Source organism: Citrus clementina, unplaced genomic scaffold, assembly GCF_000493195.1.
Source record: "Citrus clementina cultivar Clemenules unplaced genomic scaffold, Citrus_clementina_v1.0 scaffold_4, whole genome shotgun sequence".
NCBI lineage: Eukaryota > Viridiplantae > Streptophyta > Magnoliopsida > Sapindales > Rutaceae > Citrus > Citrus x clementina.
Genome location: NW_006262274.1, coordinates 23,929,529 through 23,947,102, shown reverse-complemented (window position 1 = coordinate 23,947,102; position 17,574 = coordinate 23,929,529). Strand labels below are relative to the sequence as shown.

Genomic DNA, 17,574 nt, shown 5'->3' with positions numbered 1-17,574 from the left:
TGAACTGAATTTCATTAATCACAAAACTTATTAATATGTACAAAGCTGTTTCTATTTATACTAAGCCGAAGCTCAGCACTAATAGATGTAATTAGCTGCAACTAATTCACTTATTCTCTTAACTAACTATAACAGCTTTAGCTAATTAACATATGCACAACTAATTACATAACCACCAGTCTCCAGCTGGCATGCCATGTCATCTACTCGTAACTACATATGGCTGCTGTTGTGATCCTCTGCTTTGCTGGTAATCTTACAAACATGAGCTTCCTTGACATCCCCCCTCAATCTCAATGGCCTGTTGATGACATTGAGCTTGGATCGAAAATAGTTGAACTTGGGAAATGACAGAGCTTTGGTAAGGACATTAGCAACTTGTTCTTCAGTAGGAATGTATCTCACTTCCAATTCTTTTCCAAGAACTTTATCTCTAATGTAATGGACATCCAACTCAATATGTTTTGATTTAAAGTGAAGAATAGGATTTCTAGTTAACTCTTCTGCACTCTGATTGTCACACCAAAGGATTGGAGTTGGTAATTGGACAATTTTAAATTCTGATAGCAGAGATTGCAGCCATGAAAGTTCTGAACTTGCTGAAGAGAGTGCCCTGTATTCACTTTCAGTGCTTGACTTAGCTACAATAACTTGCTTTTTTTATGACCAAGAAATCAGATTATTACCTAGGTAAATACAGTAGGCTCCAATAGATTTTCGATCATCAACATCACATGCCCAGTCAGTATCAGAGTATCCAGTTAGACCTGCAAGTCCAAGTGTTCCCTCTTTTTGAATATATAAACCATGAGTGGCTATAGCTTGAAGATACCTGAGAACCTTCTTGCAAGCTAGCCAATGCTGGAGTGTAGGATTACTGAGATATTGGCTAAGTTTGTGTAAAGAATATGCAATTTCAGGCCTGGTGAGAATCAAATATTGAAGCCCACCAACAATGCTCCTATAAAGAGTTGGTTCTTCGAATTCTTGCCCCAGAGGACCTTGAACATTTTTCTCTAGTTTGAAACTAGTGCTGAAAGGTATATCTGACCCTTTGTAATTTTGCTTTGAAGCTTTGCTTATCAGATCCTTGATATACTTTGTCTGTGACAAATGCGTTCCTTGAACTGTATAACACACTTCTACTCCAAGAAAATAAGTTATTAATCCTAGATCCTTGAGAGCAAAAACCTTACTGAGTTTACTAATAAACTCTTCAAGTAATGTTGAGTCAGGGCCAGTCACCAGAATATCATCAACATAGATCAATATAATAATAATGCCTTTATCATCATGTTTAACAAAAAGAAATGTGTCAGCTTTAGAATTGCAAAATTTCCAGGCAGTAAGACAGCTTTTCAGTTTATCATACCAAGCTCTTGGAGCTTGTTTCAATCCATATAAAGCCTTGGTAAGCTTGCATATGTAGCCTTCTTTGGACATAAAACCCTCAGGCTGAAACATATACACATCCTCTGACAAATCTCCATTTTAGAAGGCATTATTCACATCAATCTATCTGACATTCCAACTTTTCATGACAGCTAGACTAAAGATTAATCTTACTATTGCAGAATTCATTACAGGGCTAAATGTTTCTGAATAATCTATTCCCGCAGTTTGATGAAATCCCTTGGCTACCAGCCTGGCTTTATATTTGGAAACTGAGCCATCTGTGTTGTACTTAGTTCTGAACACCCATTTGCACCCAACTGGTATATAGGATGAGCACATAGGCACCAGAGTCCAAGTTTTATTTTTAATCAAGGCATCATACTCAGACTGCATTGCTGCTTTCCATTTGGGATTAGATAGTGCTTCTGAAATAGTGGATGGTTCTAGGCTATTGTGATATGTTAAGTAAGCCTTTGGTTTGAATATTCCAGCCTTTGCTCTGGTTATCATTTTGTGTGTGGAAGGAATTGGTTTAGGTTGAGATGATTGTGCTGGGTGAATCAGAGAGTGTGACAAGGTAAGTTGAGAGAGTGATGTATTTTGTGTTGCATTGAGTGAAGGGATAGGAAGATTGAACTGAGCTGGTGAAGAGGGTATGGTTTGCTAGAATAAAGTAGCAGGTGATGAGGGTTGAGATGATGTGTTGTGAGAAAGTGGTGAAGATATAGTATCAAGATGATCAGAATGTTGATCATTACCTGCAGTATCAGCTTCAAAGGTGTTGAAATTGCTATTAGAAATAAGTATAGTATACTGCTGAAGAAGATTGGATTGAAATCCAGAAGATTTGGATGGAGAAGATGAACTGAAAATTGAAAAATATGGAAATGAAGTCTCATAAAAAATAATATGACTTACTATATAGATTTTTCCAGAGGGATGGAGACACTTATAACCCTTATGCAAAGAGCTATACCCCAAGAAAACACATTTGGATGTATGAGAGTGAAACTTATGTTGATTATAATCTCTGAGAAAAGGAAAGCATGAACATCCAAATGTTCTTAGGAATTTGTAATCTGGAGTGAGATGAAAGATAAACTCATAAAGAGATTTCATTGACAGAACTGGAGTAGGTAATCTGTTTATAAGGTATGTGGCTGTATGAAAGGAATCCCACCAGAATTTAATAGATGGGTTGGCTTGTGCAAGTAGAGTAAGACCAAGTTCAGTGATATGCCTATGCTTTCTCTCTACAATGTCATTTTGGTTGTGAGTGTATGGACATGAATGTCTGAATTGGATGCCCTCTGTGTGAAGAAAATTAACAAATGATCTAAATTCTCCCCCCCAGTCTGATTGAAGACATTTAATAGGTCTGTCAAGTTGTTTCTCTATTTGGTTTTTGAAAATTTTGAAGACTGACAATGTGTCACTTTTGGTTTTCAAAGGAAAGATCCAAGTAAATCTTGTGAAATCATCAACAAAGCTCACATAATATCTGTAGCCTTGTGATGAAACCACAGGGGCTGGTCCCCATAAATCAGTATGCAAAATTTCCAGGGGAGACTTTGTTTTAATAGCAGTAGCTGAAAAATGAAGTTTGTGCATTTTTCCTATTTGACAAGCATCACAAAAATCAAATGTTTTATTCTTATTATCCAATTTAAAAGATGAACAAGCTTTGATTACATGACTCAAAATCTTAGAAGATGGATGTCCCAATCTTTGATGCAATACATAAGTACTTAACAAATACTCAGAATTTTTACAAGGAGTTGCTGCAGTATGCAGGTATGAAGTATTATTTGAAATAGTAGACTTGACAACTGAAAACATTGAAAGAGGATTGGTTGGTATTATTGACTCAGCAACAAAGCTTTGACTAGGTGCAGAAGAGATTGTGTCAACAAAGGGAATTGGCTTATTAGATGAAACCAATAGCAATTTGTATAAACCTTTTTCAGCTTTGCCCTGCAGTATGATCAAATTCCTCACCTTGTCCTTCACAAAACAGAGGTTATTAGTAAACTCAATCACAACATCATTATCATTAGTGAGTTTAGAGATGCTAATAAGGTTTTTAGTAATTTGTGGCACTAAAAGGATATCATTTAACTTAAGAGTTAAGGAGGTATTATGGGAGTTATGTGATTTCAATGCAGCACTTTCAACATGTGTTATACTTAATCCAGCACCATTCCCAACAACAAGTTTAGATATACATGTGAAAGCTTCAGAAACATGCATGTTGCTGATATCATTTGTCAGATGGTGTGTTGCACCACTATCCAAATACTAGTTAGCATCAGCAGGTCCCTCCATATTAGCCAAATATGCAGACTTTGGATTTCTATTTGGTGGTGGTCTGTAAGATCCAGATGCAATAAATTCTTCAAGCTTCCAGCAAATATTAGCAATATGGCATGTTCTAAGACAAATTTGACAGGTTGGCTTAGAGACATTCCATTGAGGCTTAGTGTTTCCAGGTGATCTGCCATTATTAAATCCACCATTTCCAGCATTTGGATTCCAGTTGCCTCCTCCTCCACCTCTTTGATTATCTCCTTGATAGGCCTTGAACTAATAATTAGTGCCATAAGCACTTCCACTATTAGCATTAAATCCAGAGCCTCCATTATAACCTCCCTTGTAACCATTACTGTTACTGTTTCTATTGTTACCATAACCATGATTATATCCAAAGCCACCAAAACCTCTTCCTCCAGACATATTTCCCTTTTTATAACTTCTGTTGTGAGTAAGATTAGCCTCAAAGTTTTGTTTCACATCAGTACTAGCTAGCATATGAGTTTGTTGTTCAATTCTAGCTTCTTGAGTTAGGAGCATAGCATAAGCTTCATTTACATTCATTTTTCCTACTCCTACTTGTCTAGTAATATAGGTAGCAACAGAGTTATAGTCTGGACCTAAACCAGAGAGTACATGCAAGATCAGATCATCATCACTTAATGCACTACCAGCAACAGCCATATTATCAGCAATACTTTTCATCTTAATGAAATAATCAGTAATTTTCAGATCATCCTTTCTAGTTGAGTTCATTATATATCGTAAGTGCAGAAGCCTAGATTTAGATTGAGATCCAAATTGAACTTCTATAGCTTTCCATACCTCTTGAGAAGTCTCTAGATTGAAGACTAGACTGATGATACCTTCACTCATTAAAGAAAGTAACCAGCCAAGCAGCACCTGATCTTGTGATCTCCAAGTTGCGAATTCTGGATTTTCTACATATCTCAGTTCATTTTCAATTCATTGAGCAATGTGTGAAGGAGGTGGAGTGGTTGAATCATTAATGAATTTCTCAAGTCTGTTGCCACGAATTGAAGCAAGAACTTGAGATCTCCAAATCAAATAATTGGATTGATCTAGCTTAATAGGTGTATTGAAAGTGAATGTCACATTTGTTGAATTAACAGTTGCTTGATTAATTGGCGCTTGAGAAGAAGAAGAAGCTAGATGGACTGAAGCCATTGTTACTAGCTCTGATACCAAGTTGAAGAACGAGAATAATGTTTGGCAGCTGAGAAAATAAGAACTAGATCTGAATATTTTCTAGGAACTGAATTTCATTAATCACAACACTTATTAATATGTACAAAGCTGTTTCTATTTATACTAAGCTGAAGCTCAGCACTAATAGATGTAATTAGTTGCAACTAATTCACTTATTCTCTTAACTAACTATAACAGCTTTAGCTAATTAACATATGCACAACTAATTACATAACCACCAAGCTCCAGCTGGCATGCCATGTCATCTACTCGTAACTGCATGTGGCTGCTGCTGTGATCCTCTGCTTTGCTGGTAATCTTACAAACATGAGCTTCCTTGACATCTACCAATCTTTTGTACTACTAAAGCACAACATGATAAGAAAGCGGTTCAATTTATCATTGCAGCAACATCATCATGCCTCCAACAAACAACAAATGAATCATTAGCTAAACCATGCGTATTGTTAAAATATATGAATGCTAAGTAGTCATAATCAATTTAGCCACCACGCCAGAAAAACTCGATGATTGAATAGCCAAAAGGATTAAAATATATAATGTCACCGTTTCCCCCTCCTTGAGCAAGCGCAAACACCAAAAATGAAGTTTCCTGATACGTTTCACTCTCATGAGCTTCTTATAGCCTTTAGCTTCTTTCTATTAACCTTGCCTCTGTTCTCTTCGTCACTGCCCGAAGGTATGCTACTCGGTTAAATGCAAGTTCTCACACGACTTTCATTTAAAAGCTTAAAGATGCAAATTGTGAAATTGATCTCATTCATTCTTATTCTTCTCTTATTATTGTAGGAAAAGGAAAAGAAGTCCCTTATTATATGACTTCGGACGTCAAAGAAGTTGCTGGCAAGTCCTTTGATTACATTGTTGTTGGAGGAGGCACCACTGGCTGCCCACTAGCTGCAACTTTATCCGACAACTTCTCTGTGCTATTAGTAGAGCGAGGTGGCTCACCTTTTGGAAATCCATTGGTCACAGACAAAAGGTTCTTCGGATTCTCCTTGTTACAAACTGATGAATACACATCAGTTGCACAAAGTTTTATCTCCACCGACGGGATTCAGAATCATAGAGGACGAGTACTTGGAGGATCATCAGCCATAAATGGTGGATTTTACAGTAGAGCTAGAGAGGATTTTGTTAAAAAGGCTGGATGGGATGAGGAGCTTATAAAGAAGGCTTACGAATGGGTGGAATCTAAAGTAGTTTTTCCACCTGAGCTGACACCATGGCAGAGTGTTGTCGAATTTGGCCTTCTTGAAGCAGGAATTTTGCCTTATAATGGTTACAGTTTGGAACACATTGAAGGAACAAAAATTGGTGGGACAGCGTTTGACCAATGTGGAAAGAGACACACATCAGCTGATCTCCTGGAGGCAGGGAATCCCAAAAATCTTGTAGTTCTCCTGAATGCAACTGTAAACAACATTATCTTTAGTAATAATGGTAAGCAGATTTTCTCCATCTTTACTCACTGTTTGTGTTCAATGATTAATTATGGTAATCAAATTGATTAGTTCTTACTGATAGTCTTCATATGATGCAGGCAAGGCAAATGAGAGCAGAGCTCATGGCATAAGGTTCATCAAGAGCGATGGTAGCTCAAATCATATGCATGAAGCTTACCTCAATAAGCCAGGGAATTCAAGCACATGGGGCGATGTTATTTTGTCAGCAGGGGCATTAGGCAGTCCCCAGCTCCTATTGTTAAGCGGCATTGGACCTCATGACCACCTCAAAGATCTCAACATTCCAACTATTGTAGATTTGCAAGAGGTTGGGGAAGGGATGCAAGACAATCCTTGCATTGCCAAGTTGGTTGACACCATGCCGCAAAAGCGGCTACCAGAGCCACCTGAAGTTGTGGGCATAGCAGATAACTTCAAATTCATAATCCAAGCTGGGGTTTTGCCAATTAGCTTCAATGCATCAAGGATGCCAATTGCTGCCAAATTGGCATTTCCAATCTCCAGAGGAAAGCTTGAACTGGACAGCACGGACCCGAGACAAAATCCTTCAATCAAATTCAATTATCTAGCAAAGGAAAAGGACTTGGATGAGTGTGTAAAGATGGTTCAATTGCTCAACAAAGTGACGAAGTCTCAATCGGTTTCTTCATTCCTGGGAATTAAACCCCAAGAAAAGTTGATGTCTAATTCAGATGAGCTAAGAAAATTATGCAAAAACAACGTAAGGACCTTTTATCATTATCATGGTGGTTGCATAGTTGGATCAGTTGTTGACAAAGATTACAGGGTTTATGGTGTTAAAGGGTTGAGAGTCATTGACGGATCAACTTTTCAAGAATCGCCAGGTACAAATCCAATGGCCACGGTCATGATGCTAGGCAGGTACCAAGGGGTCAAACTTGTCGAAGAAAGAAGAGAGATTTGCAGCTAGCAAGATAAATAGCGTCACAATAAAGGAATTATGAGTTTCAGCGTGTAATCAACCTAACTGTAATAATTTGATTAAAATTTTAGCCGTTTGATCACCATCCTTCCATTCCTAATAAGTAAAGATCACATAACCTTTTTTCGTGTTCCACTAAATCAAGTGCAAATATTCATACCAAGTGACTCTTTATTTCTAACTAAGATCATGAAAAGGAAAAAATTTACTAATATCAAATAAAATATTAATAACGCATTTTCACTGTACATATAATTCCACAAAATGACCAAAAAAATCACAAAACTCCCTTAATTCTCAATTTTCCTGATCAGGCCTAGAGCTTGGAGAAGAAGAATCAGACACATCAGTAGAATCTCTTGAAGGAGAAGTACTTTCGTTTTGATTTGAATTCTCACCAGTTCTTCTACCACCACCACTGATTGAAAAACTAACCCAAATTTCTCTCCTTCGCTCATCTCTTTTGTTGCCACTTTCCTCTTCTTCAACAGGCATCTTGTATCTACAAACAGGACACGACCCCTGAATCCCAAGCCACTTCTCTATACAGTTTGCATGAAACTTGTGCTTACATGGCATCTCTCTCGCCACCTCCCCAACCTCATACTCCTCTAAACACACGACACACTCACCACCAAGAGCTTCCTCTTCGCTTTCACCGACTTTGATACTTGGCATGGCCTCAACCGATGCCTTTGAAGCAGGAGGCTGGCCATCTTTACCAACGAAATTTCTCAGCAGAGTCTCTAAACTTGAAGTCCCTTCAATCACTACCATGCCCTGATTGAGAGGATTGACGAGAATGATTCTTTCGCTTGAACTTCTGTTTGTATGAGGGGTTTCCCCATCCGGGTTCTGAGAATTCTCGGAACTTTCGCCTGTGGAGACGCTGCTTGTGAAGCCTAAGACAAAGGGTAGAAACAAAGACATGTCTCTGTGACTTAACAGTCTCTCAAACAGCGATGAGACATCAGTAGCTTCAGCTTCAGAGGACATCGAAAGAATGAAATTTTGACAGAAAGATCAAATCTTTTTTGAGAGATCTGTACTAGGGTGATCAACAATCCGATTTTTAAGAGGAAAAAAAAAAGGAGAAGAAGAATCTGCTTTTAAGAAAACAATGAGTGAATTCCGATGGGTTTAGAAGTGGAAGTTATAAGGGAAAGCGCCCACAGGGAACACGAAGACAAGAAGGTTGTGGAAAGATCTGGAAGTATTTGAGCTGTCAGTTTGCGTGTGCGTGATGCATCCTATTTAACTGAGGGAGAAGATTTTTTTTGGATGTTTATCCATCCTTTTAATTTTAACTGAGGGAGAAAGTTTTTTTTTTTTAGAGATCAAGATTTATGTTATGAATAAATTATTTAATTATTGATGGGTTATTAATAAATAAAAAATAAAAAAATTAAATTAACATATGGTGGAAAATCATTATAAACTCAGTATAACTCAAATTAGGAAGGATTTTTTTTTAAGAGGCAATCAGGTGCTGCTGCGTATGAGTCCTTCACCAACCTAAACTCCGATTCTATTTGTTATATTTTATTTTACTTTATTTCCACTTTTTTTTTTTTTAATTTTTAACTATGGTTATGGTATAAATGAATGAAAGACAATCGAAGAGAAGTACGCGGTTATATAAAATTAATTTTTCATATTGAAAGGAAGATTCTAGAACTTAATTAGAGGCTTAGCTACGATTATTTTACTAATATATTATTATATTTTGGGACAAGCTAAATAATATGATGAGGGGTGGCTCGAAGTTTACCAAAAAACTTTATATATATTGGTCAAAAGTTCCGAACATCCAAAGTGTTGCGTAAAGGAAGCGCTAGAATATTATTTGGGAATTGAGATGTGCTCTGGCCAATGTGTTGATCATTCCAGTGACTGGTGACACCTAGAGGGAGGGTTACATCGAGGTAGTTCTGTGTCATTTTCATTTTTTTATTTGAAAGTTCCTTTCTTTTTTTTTAATTCAATTCCAAAACAAAAAATAGGAAAAAGGAATATTGCAAAATACACCAACCCTCACGACACATAACGTGTTTGATGAAATTCCTCTGCGACTGCGATAAAACTGCCGTCTGCTATTCAAATTTCATGTCATTTTACATGCATTGAGGCGGTAATGCAACTGATTTATACGGATTTCTTTTTTGTTCTTCTTCGGCACTTTTGACTGTCACAATGAGTCTCACTAAAGCTGCTGCTGCACTACAATTCAATGCTTGCGATTTCTTTGGGACCAAGGCAAAGCCCTTCAACTTGTTACCCAGTCAGACCCAGAGAAGGAGTAAGCCAGCCAACGCAATTTTTTTTTTTTTTATAGTATTTAGTCATTATTATAAGAATGCAGTGAGTCGAGTCAATGGCCCAGTTGGTATGGAACTATGACTCGGCATGTATATATTTAATTTGGTTGGACTGCAACTGTGTTTTTTTATGTTGAGTAGGTTTCTTTTTGAAGCCACTAGTAGTGGAAGCACGAGCGAATGCCCGCACGGAAAGCGCCAAAATCCGAAACAGAAGGATTCAAAAGAAGGTATTGTTTCACTTGGTAGTTGTAGCTAAGCTGTGTATGCAATGAAGCCCTTGCTAGTTCACTGTTGACTACAGTGGACCTCTATTTTTATACGAGTTATAGAAGGTCGGCTGATGTATCTTATCAATGTTATGGCTTTGTATTGGCATAACCAGTTTAACGGCACACCTACGAAGCCAAGGCTTTCTGTATTCTGTTCGGATAAGCAGTTATATGCTATGCTAGTAGATGACCAAAACAAAAAGTGTTTATTTTACGGAAGCACTTTGCAGCAATCCATTCGCGGAAATGGAAATCCACCTTGTTCCACAATTGTAAGCACTCCACTGAATTGAGCGAGCATTAGATTTCTTGTTTCTAATCTAGCTGTGCTGACTGTTCTTGATATGTTTCCACTTTCCAGGAAGCTGCTGAGCGTGTTGGTGAAGAGCTTATCAAGACTTGTATTGCACTTAACATCACGGAAATTTCATCTTATGATCGTAATGGCTCTCGTCGTGGTGAGAGAATGCAAGCCTTTGAGATTCCAATATCCCGTCATGGCTTCTTGCAACAAAGATAGGTTGTCTTTTCTTCTTTTTCTTACGGTTTCTCTCTGTCATGCGAAATTTAGGCTTACATCTTTCGCCTTCTAATTTACCCACTGTGGCACGTGAATATATCTGTAAAAAGCGTTGCCCTTCACTTTTTAACTCAACTGTGAAAACAGAGAACTTTTATGATGGTTCAGTATCTGCGTTCCTGGTTGGTTCAGAAATTTCTTAAGACAATATCCAAAAATTGTAATAATGCAGTAACCCCTTTTCGTGACTTCGTGCATTATCTCTCCACTTTTTCGTCCACATTTCGTACAGGTGCCGATTACAATGGTTGAGAGAGAGAGAGGTAGTTAGTTACCGTTGGAAATCCCTGTCAGTTATCACCTCCTGCCAGTCCTAAAGGAATAAAATCATCACTTTGTGCGGAATATAACTACTCTTTAACGGAATGGAAAGCAATGAGGATATTGGGATCAAAATCTACACCGCAAACCCACAAAATGACCCAACTCCAAACCCTTCTTCCCCATCCCGACTAGAACCCCGCCGGAAAAGACGAGCGGTGGCCAAGGGAATGCAAGAGACTTTCTCGAAGACATCAATGCTCGTAAACTTTCTTCCTACAGGCACCCTTTTAACGTTTGAAATGCTACTCCCATCTGTATCAAACAACGGATATTTCTCTCCCGTTAGCACTCAGATCATTCATTCCCTACTTGGCTTATGCTCTCTCTCTTGCTTCTTCTTTCACTTCACTGATAGTTTTAAAGGTCCTGACAGTTTGATATGTTTGAGCCTTGTCCTGGCTTGGAAGTTCCAAAAGATGACAACAAGTATAAGGTTGGACTAACCGATTTTCATGTAACGGCTTGTCTTTTCCCCGATCATGTTAAGTACATGGATCAAGTGATGGAGAGTTTTCCTCTCATGGTCGGCATAAATTGCAGCGGCCTTTTTTGGTCTTTCCCAACACAAGATACGGCATAGGACGCACGGCTACTTGATTTTGTTTTATGAGAGTAACATTTGTTTATTCTGTTATTTCCATTGTTCTCTTATTAAACTAAGTACATCCAGACGCCATGATCTATCAATTATCCATCGTGTTTTATAAGATTCCAATTACCGAACTTTGTCTGACACGGACTTCGTATACCATGAAAGCTCGACGATCCTGTTGCTATACAGTCAATTGACCTTTTGGGATCAATAGAAACATATAATGACTTCAGTGCTGCCGGTTACAAATGATTTAGGTCAAAGAATTGGTAGTAAATATTATAGCAAGTGAAAAACTTCTAGGCTTCCAGCATCCCAATACTGGGTGCTATCTGTACAGTGGATCTCTGTATCTCTCTGTCTCTCTCTCTCACTCTATCTCCCTCTCTCTCTTCTCCCTACTTCATTAACATCCCTTTTAATATGCACTAGTAAAAAATATGCCTACCCTATTCCTACAAGAATACCATAACTATTTCTACAAGAATACCATAATTTGCCGACAATTCTCAGTACCCTCCATACCTAACAAAAAGATATATTAACTCTTGCCTTGCCTCTGAGTTCTCAAGTTCTGCTCTCAATCAACCTCTACCAAAAACCAAATTCCAGGTATATTTTAAGTTGCATATAGCCATGTTAAGCTTGGTGATGAATATAACTATACTTATCAGTCACCACAGCATCTAGCAGCATTTCCTTCTTTGAGTTTCTGCCAAAGACAAAGCATCTCCCTAGGACTTTGGTAATGGGCAACAACGTAACCATCCCTACAACCGTCATTGTGGACCCTCTCATCTTTCTCATACCGAACTTGTAAGCCTTCTTTCTTCATGTCTGCGATCCAAATGCCCATTGCCACATCTTCTAGCTTAAACATCTGCCATGTGCATTAATTTGTTCATGAAGTTAAATACACATAACAAAAACAGCAGGGGTGCAACGCCTACCAAAATGTTTTAGCTTAAGAACGGGGAGAGACACGGTATAATTAATTATCCCACCTTTAATCGGCCTTCCTTGTATCTTTTGTACACTGCCTTTCCTATGTCATGGGACACAACATAACCAGGACCATGTGCCCAAGGGGGGTAAGTTTCTTCAGGCCATTCCTTCATAAGAGCAGATAAGGAGAAGAGGCACACATATGAGAAGCGGAAAATAAAACATGTCTTAAGGAAATACTTGTGGAAAATTAATTGGAGCATGCAAATATCTTATTCTTGAATGAGACAAATTTTTGCAGATAATCCAACAACAATGCTGAATTCAATTACCTCAAGGCTAATGTACCACTTGCTTTCAGGATTCCGATGTGGTCGAGACTCAGAGTTAATGAGTCCATAAAGCAACCCAGAATGCACATTAATCCTCTTTAAAGAAGTCAGCACTTCATCCACACGAACAAATGCATCGTCATCTGTCTTCATGACAAATTTTGCTGAAACAACATCCGTCTGTCGTGGAGATGAGGTTAATGAGGTAAAGGAATTATTCTCCTGTTATAAGAAGAGAGTCAAGAGACAAGGCTTTACCCCAAAGATGCAGATCGCTAAAGTTTTCCAGGTGATGAGATTGTAGTAGTCAACAAAAGGCATCAGCTGTATGTCTCCATACGTTCGTGCCTCATTCCAGAGTTCCCCATTGACTATCTGGTTTTTATGCTGCAATATGCCACACAATGGATAAGTACTTCAGCAATGGACTACATAACTACAACTTTTCACTGCACAACTCAGACCTGTAAAAGAACCTTATTTGTGCTAGAACCTTACATAAAACAAAAACTACTTTAATACAAATGGACGGAAGAAAAAGATCAACCCATTAAATGATGGTTTACGAATTCTGTGTTTTCAATCTACCACTGATCTATCCCACATGACAATTGTGTACCAGAGGAGCAAAAGATACGGTTCAGTGAAGCTCACCAAACCAACAAAAAAGCGAACTGCAACTGTTCCTGACCGCACTTCAGTGTACTGCATCCATGTCCTTCTAACTGCCATTCTTCGCTTAAAATTATTTGCTGTTGAGAAAACACCAATGAACAAATCCACTGGTTTATGAAGAGATAGAGGATAAGATCTTAGTGCTTCTAAATCAGTTGTATGCTCTGAATCCTCGGACGTGGGTAAACCACTGGCCAAGACGGAAATTAATTTCAGGTCTCCAGAAATCCTAACTTCATTAACCAGCCATGGCTCCAAAGTCTGAACATATGACCAGCAAAAAGCAAATAAGTTCATTGCAATTATAGTTTATTTAACAGAATTCAACAAATTGCAGGAGAGATGAAAGAAATTACTTCGCGATAAGCGAAGGATGTTATGTGCTTCCCATCAACTGTTGTTTGGATTCCTTCTGATCCTACTCTAATTGTGGCAACAAAAAGATGACCTTGCTTGAAGGGAAAAAATCTTTTGGTTTTAGATGTCCTAGAGTTATTCAAGCGCGTGCTAACAGTAGGAAGCCGCTTATCATCATTGCCAACTAACTTGTTGCACTGATCTAGCTCGTCCACTACAATAAGAAAATAGATGAGTTAAGTTAGAATATAACACAGCACATAGTAATAAGTGAAGACCAACCTTGTGAAGGTAAACAGATTGAACAAAGAAATATGCACTTACAACATGATTTCAGTTGCTAAATATCATAATGGTAACATTGAAACAGAAGTCGAATTGAACCTGGCATCTAGTAATTCATTAACTTTGCAGCAAAATATTGCATCTCATTTACATAAAACCAATTAACTTATCTGACTGAAGTTTATACGACCACCATAATTACTACAGCCTATATATGTTTGAATATTAAAGGCCTCTATGTCTAGTGTAGAGTTTAAAATGGGTATTTTGAAAGTTCCAGTTGTTTCTAATGGGATGAATGCAGCATGCATAAGCAGTGTGTGAACAACTTTTACCTTTCCTACACTCAATAACTTAAAAATGCAATAGGAATTTTTACCTTTTATAATCTTCTCAGGAGAAGGAGACGGACAACGCTCCTCCTCACCCCAGTCATGAGCTAAAGTCCAGGTGTTTTGGACAATCACAGGATTCTCAGTTATCTTATCGCCGAGTAGCCTAACATTGTAATGTAAGACAATGGGTGGATCAGGCTCCCCTGGAAGTGGTTCTCCTGTTAAGTCAATCCGAAAATTACCAAGAAGACCATTTGGAATGCCAATGATTGTAATAGAAGAACCCTGAGTTAGTCCGCAAGGAACCTGCAACTTAAAACTGCTCCTGTCAAGATCTGTGGTATTCATTTTATTTAGAAAATGAGGACATTGTTTCTCTTTTGCTTTCCTGACTGAACTTCTATTAGTATAACCAAGTTTTTCCTCTTCAACTGACGCCATAAGGTTATTCCATGCACTTCCAGCTTCCTTAATAGCCTCTACTCCATTTGATAAAACCTGAGAATGATTAATTAACTGTTTCAAGAGATTCCAGGTCAGCAAAGATTGCTGCTCTTCCTTGGATATATTCCTCTGAGCAAAGAGGCCAAAGGTTATGGCATCAATTGAAATTACTTGAGAAGAATTCTCAGGATCTTGAACTCCAGGGGCAGCTGCAGTATGTGTCCATTCCAGAGGATTACTTCCATTGGAGGAGATAAGACTAGTCAAATAACTTTCCCCAATAGGATTTTTCATGAAACCGTATCTCAGGAGCAACAACATAAACAGGGAAGCAATTAAAACACCGCCGTACCATTTCTTCATTCTGTCGCTTAAACGATTGCATCAAAATTATTTAGCCTCCTTTCCATAGAGATAGAGCATAAAATAGCAAATATGTGGTTGACTAGTGAACAACACTTGAATGAATTAAATAACGGGAATTCTATGAGCAAATCCACAAAGCTGTGGTTGTAATCCGCAGACAGTTAACACCCTTCAGCAATATAATTCAAGCATATAATGCAAAAAGCAGAAGGATCAGCTCACACTTCTTGGAAGCGCAAAAATATATCGGTTGGCTTGAAAAAAGAAAGCTTCAACTACATCAATGACAACTTTACTGCTGTTTTTGATGGAGCATCTGGGAAAAGACTGTCATACAGCTCATGCTGGAAGAAATTCCAAAAGCAATTAGTCCACAAATGAGAGTCAAAGTTTCCAAAAGAGAATTCTATGGCTAAGTTACATATTCAGGTATGACTGGGTAAAAGATTTAACAGAAAGGCAGAATGAATGAAATGCACACAACATGAAACTGGCCAAAAAAAATAGAAAAGAAATCATGTTCCTTGCCTCTCCATTGATTTTGAAACAAGTTCATAATTGAGCATTAAGAAGCTAATCAAAACAGGAATCATCCTATACCTCTAGGAAAAATACCAAAATTCCCAGTATTCGAGCACTAGTTTCACCATAATCTTATAGAAACAAGCATAAGGAACTCACACATGAAAAAATGGGATATCACCTACCTCAGAACTCAAATAAATGAGCAAGTCACAGGTCAACAGCTGACCATTCAATAGCCATAAGATGTTTTTTGTTGACTAAAGAGCAATATGACTAAGCCACATAAAATTTTCCAATGACTTCATCAACTAAGAAGCCCACCAAGCGATAGGCATCATAAACTGTTTACTTTACAAGATAAAATGGTAGATCGCCGAATCAACTGAGGTAGGGACCACAACATATCAATGGCTAATATCACATATTTTAGAAAACAACAGACACAAATTCAAACAGCATCACAATACGATCAAGATGCAAGAAACTTTAGGTCTCAACTGGAGAACAATTGAACTAATTGCAGTTTCAATCGAATGGATCCATTTCGTTTCATTACTCAAACTTATCGAGTTCATTTCAGCCTGCATAGCGCAGTTTCCTCTTTTGTTTATACTGAAAAAACTGTAGAAGAGTTATATATATTGAATTTTTTTTTTATTACAACTAATAAGTTCAGTTGGAGCAGAGTTTTTGAGAACTGGAGTAGCGAGGCTGAGTTCAATTTTCTCGAGAGACAAACAGATCCAAACGCATTGCACCGAAACCGAAGTTAATCAAACAATGGCAATGAACAAGATGTGAAATCAGCTCTAACTTTTAAAATTATACTTAAAAACAACTTAACAAGCAGAACTAACTGTTTGAAATGAAGTTGAAGAGTAAAGTTTACCTTGTCGTTTTTCTATTCAGAAAATTTTCCGAGAAACTGCCAGAAAAACGGAGAGAAAATTTTGTGTTTTATATTTCTGTCGTTATGACGTGCAGTCTAAGCACGCTTGCACCGGGGAAATTATAAAAACTTAAAACTTCAAAAAAAAAAATGTCTCGGTCTTTTTCATTTATTACTGTTATTATTATTATAATAATTTTAAAAGAAATTGTGTCATTATTGACTTCAAAAAACTACCCAAAGTCTATCGAGCCCAGTCTTCATTACTGTTCAAATGACTGTCGTCTTTAGTAGGGACTAGCATTGCCGTATGAATTAAAATGGCCAATGGAATTGCGCCATGTATACGATCTCGTTAAAATATGTGACGTGGCTAACTGTGATGGGTTAAGTGAAAGACAATGGAGAACCTTATTCCTTCTCTCTTTTCTCTTCTTTTCACTAGGCTTTATTTAGCATCACAGGGACCAGTTGATGGTCATTGGTCACAGACTCCCATGGACCCACGACACGTGATCGTCTATTGAAAATCAACAGTGATTATTGGAGTGTGACGAGAGATAAAGTTACAGCTTCGTCACGGAAGGGTCTCTTCTGTCTCTGATGTTACTTTTCTTATTTTTGCGCTCGCTCGACGCGTTTAGCAGCAGGCGAAGGCCGGTGATCGGTGAATGCGCGAAACGGTCAAGAAAATGACAAAAAGTAAAAGGGGGCCCACTAAAAACAAGAAAAATAAAAACAACAAAAAGTACGCGCCATTGCCTGGTAATAATCTTGTCCATAAATTCGGACGTTTATTCCCTCTCTAATGCACTCAAATATTGAATTTGTGTATTCATATCCACTATTAAAGTAACTGAGACGTCAAGGGGAGGCTAAACTCGATTACAAGAGAAGTTTGCGTTTGTCAAAATTAAACAGACTGTTTTGTACAAGTAATTATTCAAATCTCCTACTTCATGGTTAAGAAAAAGAGATGTGCGACCATATC

The 17,574-nt window shown here is 37.9% G+C and overlaps 5 protein-coding genes and 1 non-coding gene across 7 annotated transcripts; 2 read left to right on the top strand and 4 right to left on the bottom strand.

Moving 5' to 3' along the window:
- Positions 1–3,978: 3,978 nt before the first annotated feature.
- On the bottom strand, positions 3,979–4,581 carry LOC112099199. The gene has a single exon (XM_024186331.1). The coding sequence runs from the start codon at positions 4,579–4,581 to the stop codon at positions 3,979–3,981; it is 603 nt and encodes a 200-aa protein (XP_024042099.1).
- On the bottom strand, positions 4,235–4,371 carry LOC112099387. The gene has a single exon (XR_002906191.1). It is a non-coding gene; the product is annotated as a small nucleolar RNA Z247 (small nucleolar RNA).
- Positions 4,582–4,981: 400 nt separating the features above from the next.
- On the top strand, positions 4,982–7,470 carry LOC18043512 (protein HOTHEAD). The gene is made up of 3 exons (XM_006438643.2): positions 4,982–5,614; positions 5,725–6,378; positions 6,479–7,470. The coding sequence occupies exons 1-3, from the start codon at positions 5,518–5,520 to the stop codon at positions 7,330–7,332; spliced, it is 1,605 nt and encodes a 534-aa protein (XP_006438706.1). The 5' UTR covers positions 4,982–5,517; the 3' UTR covers positions 7,333–7,470.
- A 78-nt stretch (positions 7,471–7,548) lies between these two features.
- On the bottom strand, positions 7,549–8,575 carry LOC18043511 (E3 ubiquitin-protein ligase MPSR1). The gene has a single exon (XM_006438642.2). It carries the CDS (start codon positions 8,338–8,340, stop codon positions 7,642–7,644), a length of 699 nt encoding a protein of 232 aa, XP_006438705.1. The 5' UTR covers positions 8,341–8,575; the 3' UTR covers positions 7,549–7,641.
- Positions 8,576–9,120: 545 nt separating this feature from the next.
- LOC18043510 (50S ribosomal protein L18) lies at positions 9,121–10,621 on the top strand. The gene is made up of 5 exons (XM_006438641.2): positions 9,121–9,269; positions 9,348–9,643; positions 9,804–9,892; positions 10,048–10,206; positions 10,296–10,621. Exons 2-5 carry the CDS (start codon positions 9,538–9,540, stop codon positions 10,452–10,454), a joined length of 513 nt encoding a protein of 170 aa, XP_006438704.1. The 5' UTR covers positions 9,121–9,269; positions 9,348–9,537; the 3' UTR covers positions 10,455–10,621.
- Positions 10,622–11,533: 912 nt separating this feature from the next.
- On the bottom strand, positions 11,534–16,707 carry LOC18043508 (beta-1,3-galactosyltransferase GALT1). Of its 2 annotated transcripts, none has more exons than XM_006438637.2 (8): positions 16,584–16,707; positions 14,404–15,513; positions 13,739–13,953; positions 13,362–13,643; positions 12,966–13,094; positions 12,708–12,887; positions 12,435–12,542; positions 11,534–12,310 (listed from the first exon to the last, which is right to left on the bottom strand). In XM_006438637.2, the coding sequence occupies exons 2-8, from the start codon at positions 15,164–15,166 to the stop codon at positions 12,101–12,103; spliced, it is 1,887 nt and encodes a 628-aa protein (XP_006438700.1). In that variant the 5' UTR covers positions 15,167–15,513; positions 16,584–16,707; the 3' UTR covers positions 11,534–12,100. The 2 variants fall into 2 exon arrangements, with proteins under 2 accessions (XP_006438700.1, XP_024042479.1); XM_024186711.1 differs by lacking the exon at positions 16,584–16,707 and adding an exon at positions 15,770–15,855.
- Positions 16,708–17,574: the final 867 nt, after the last annotated feature.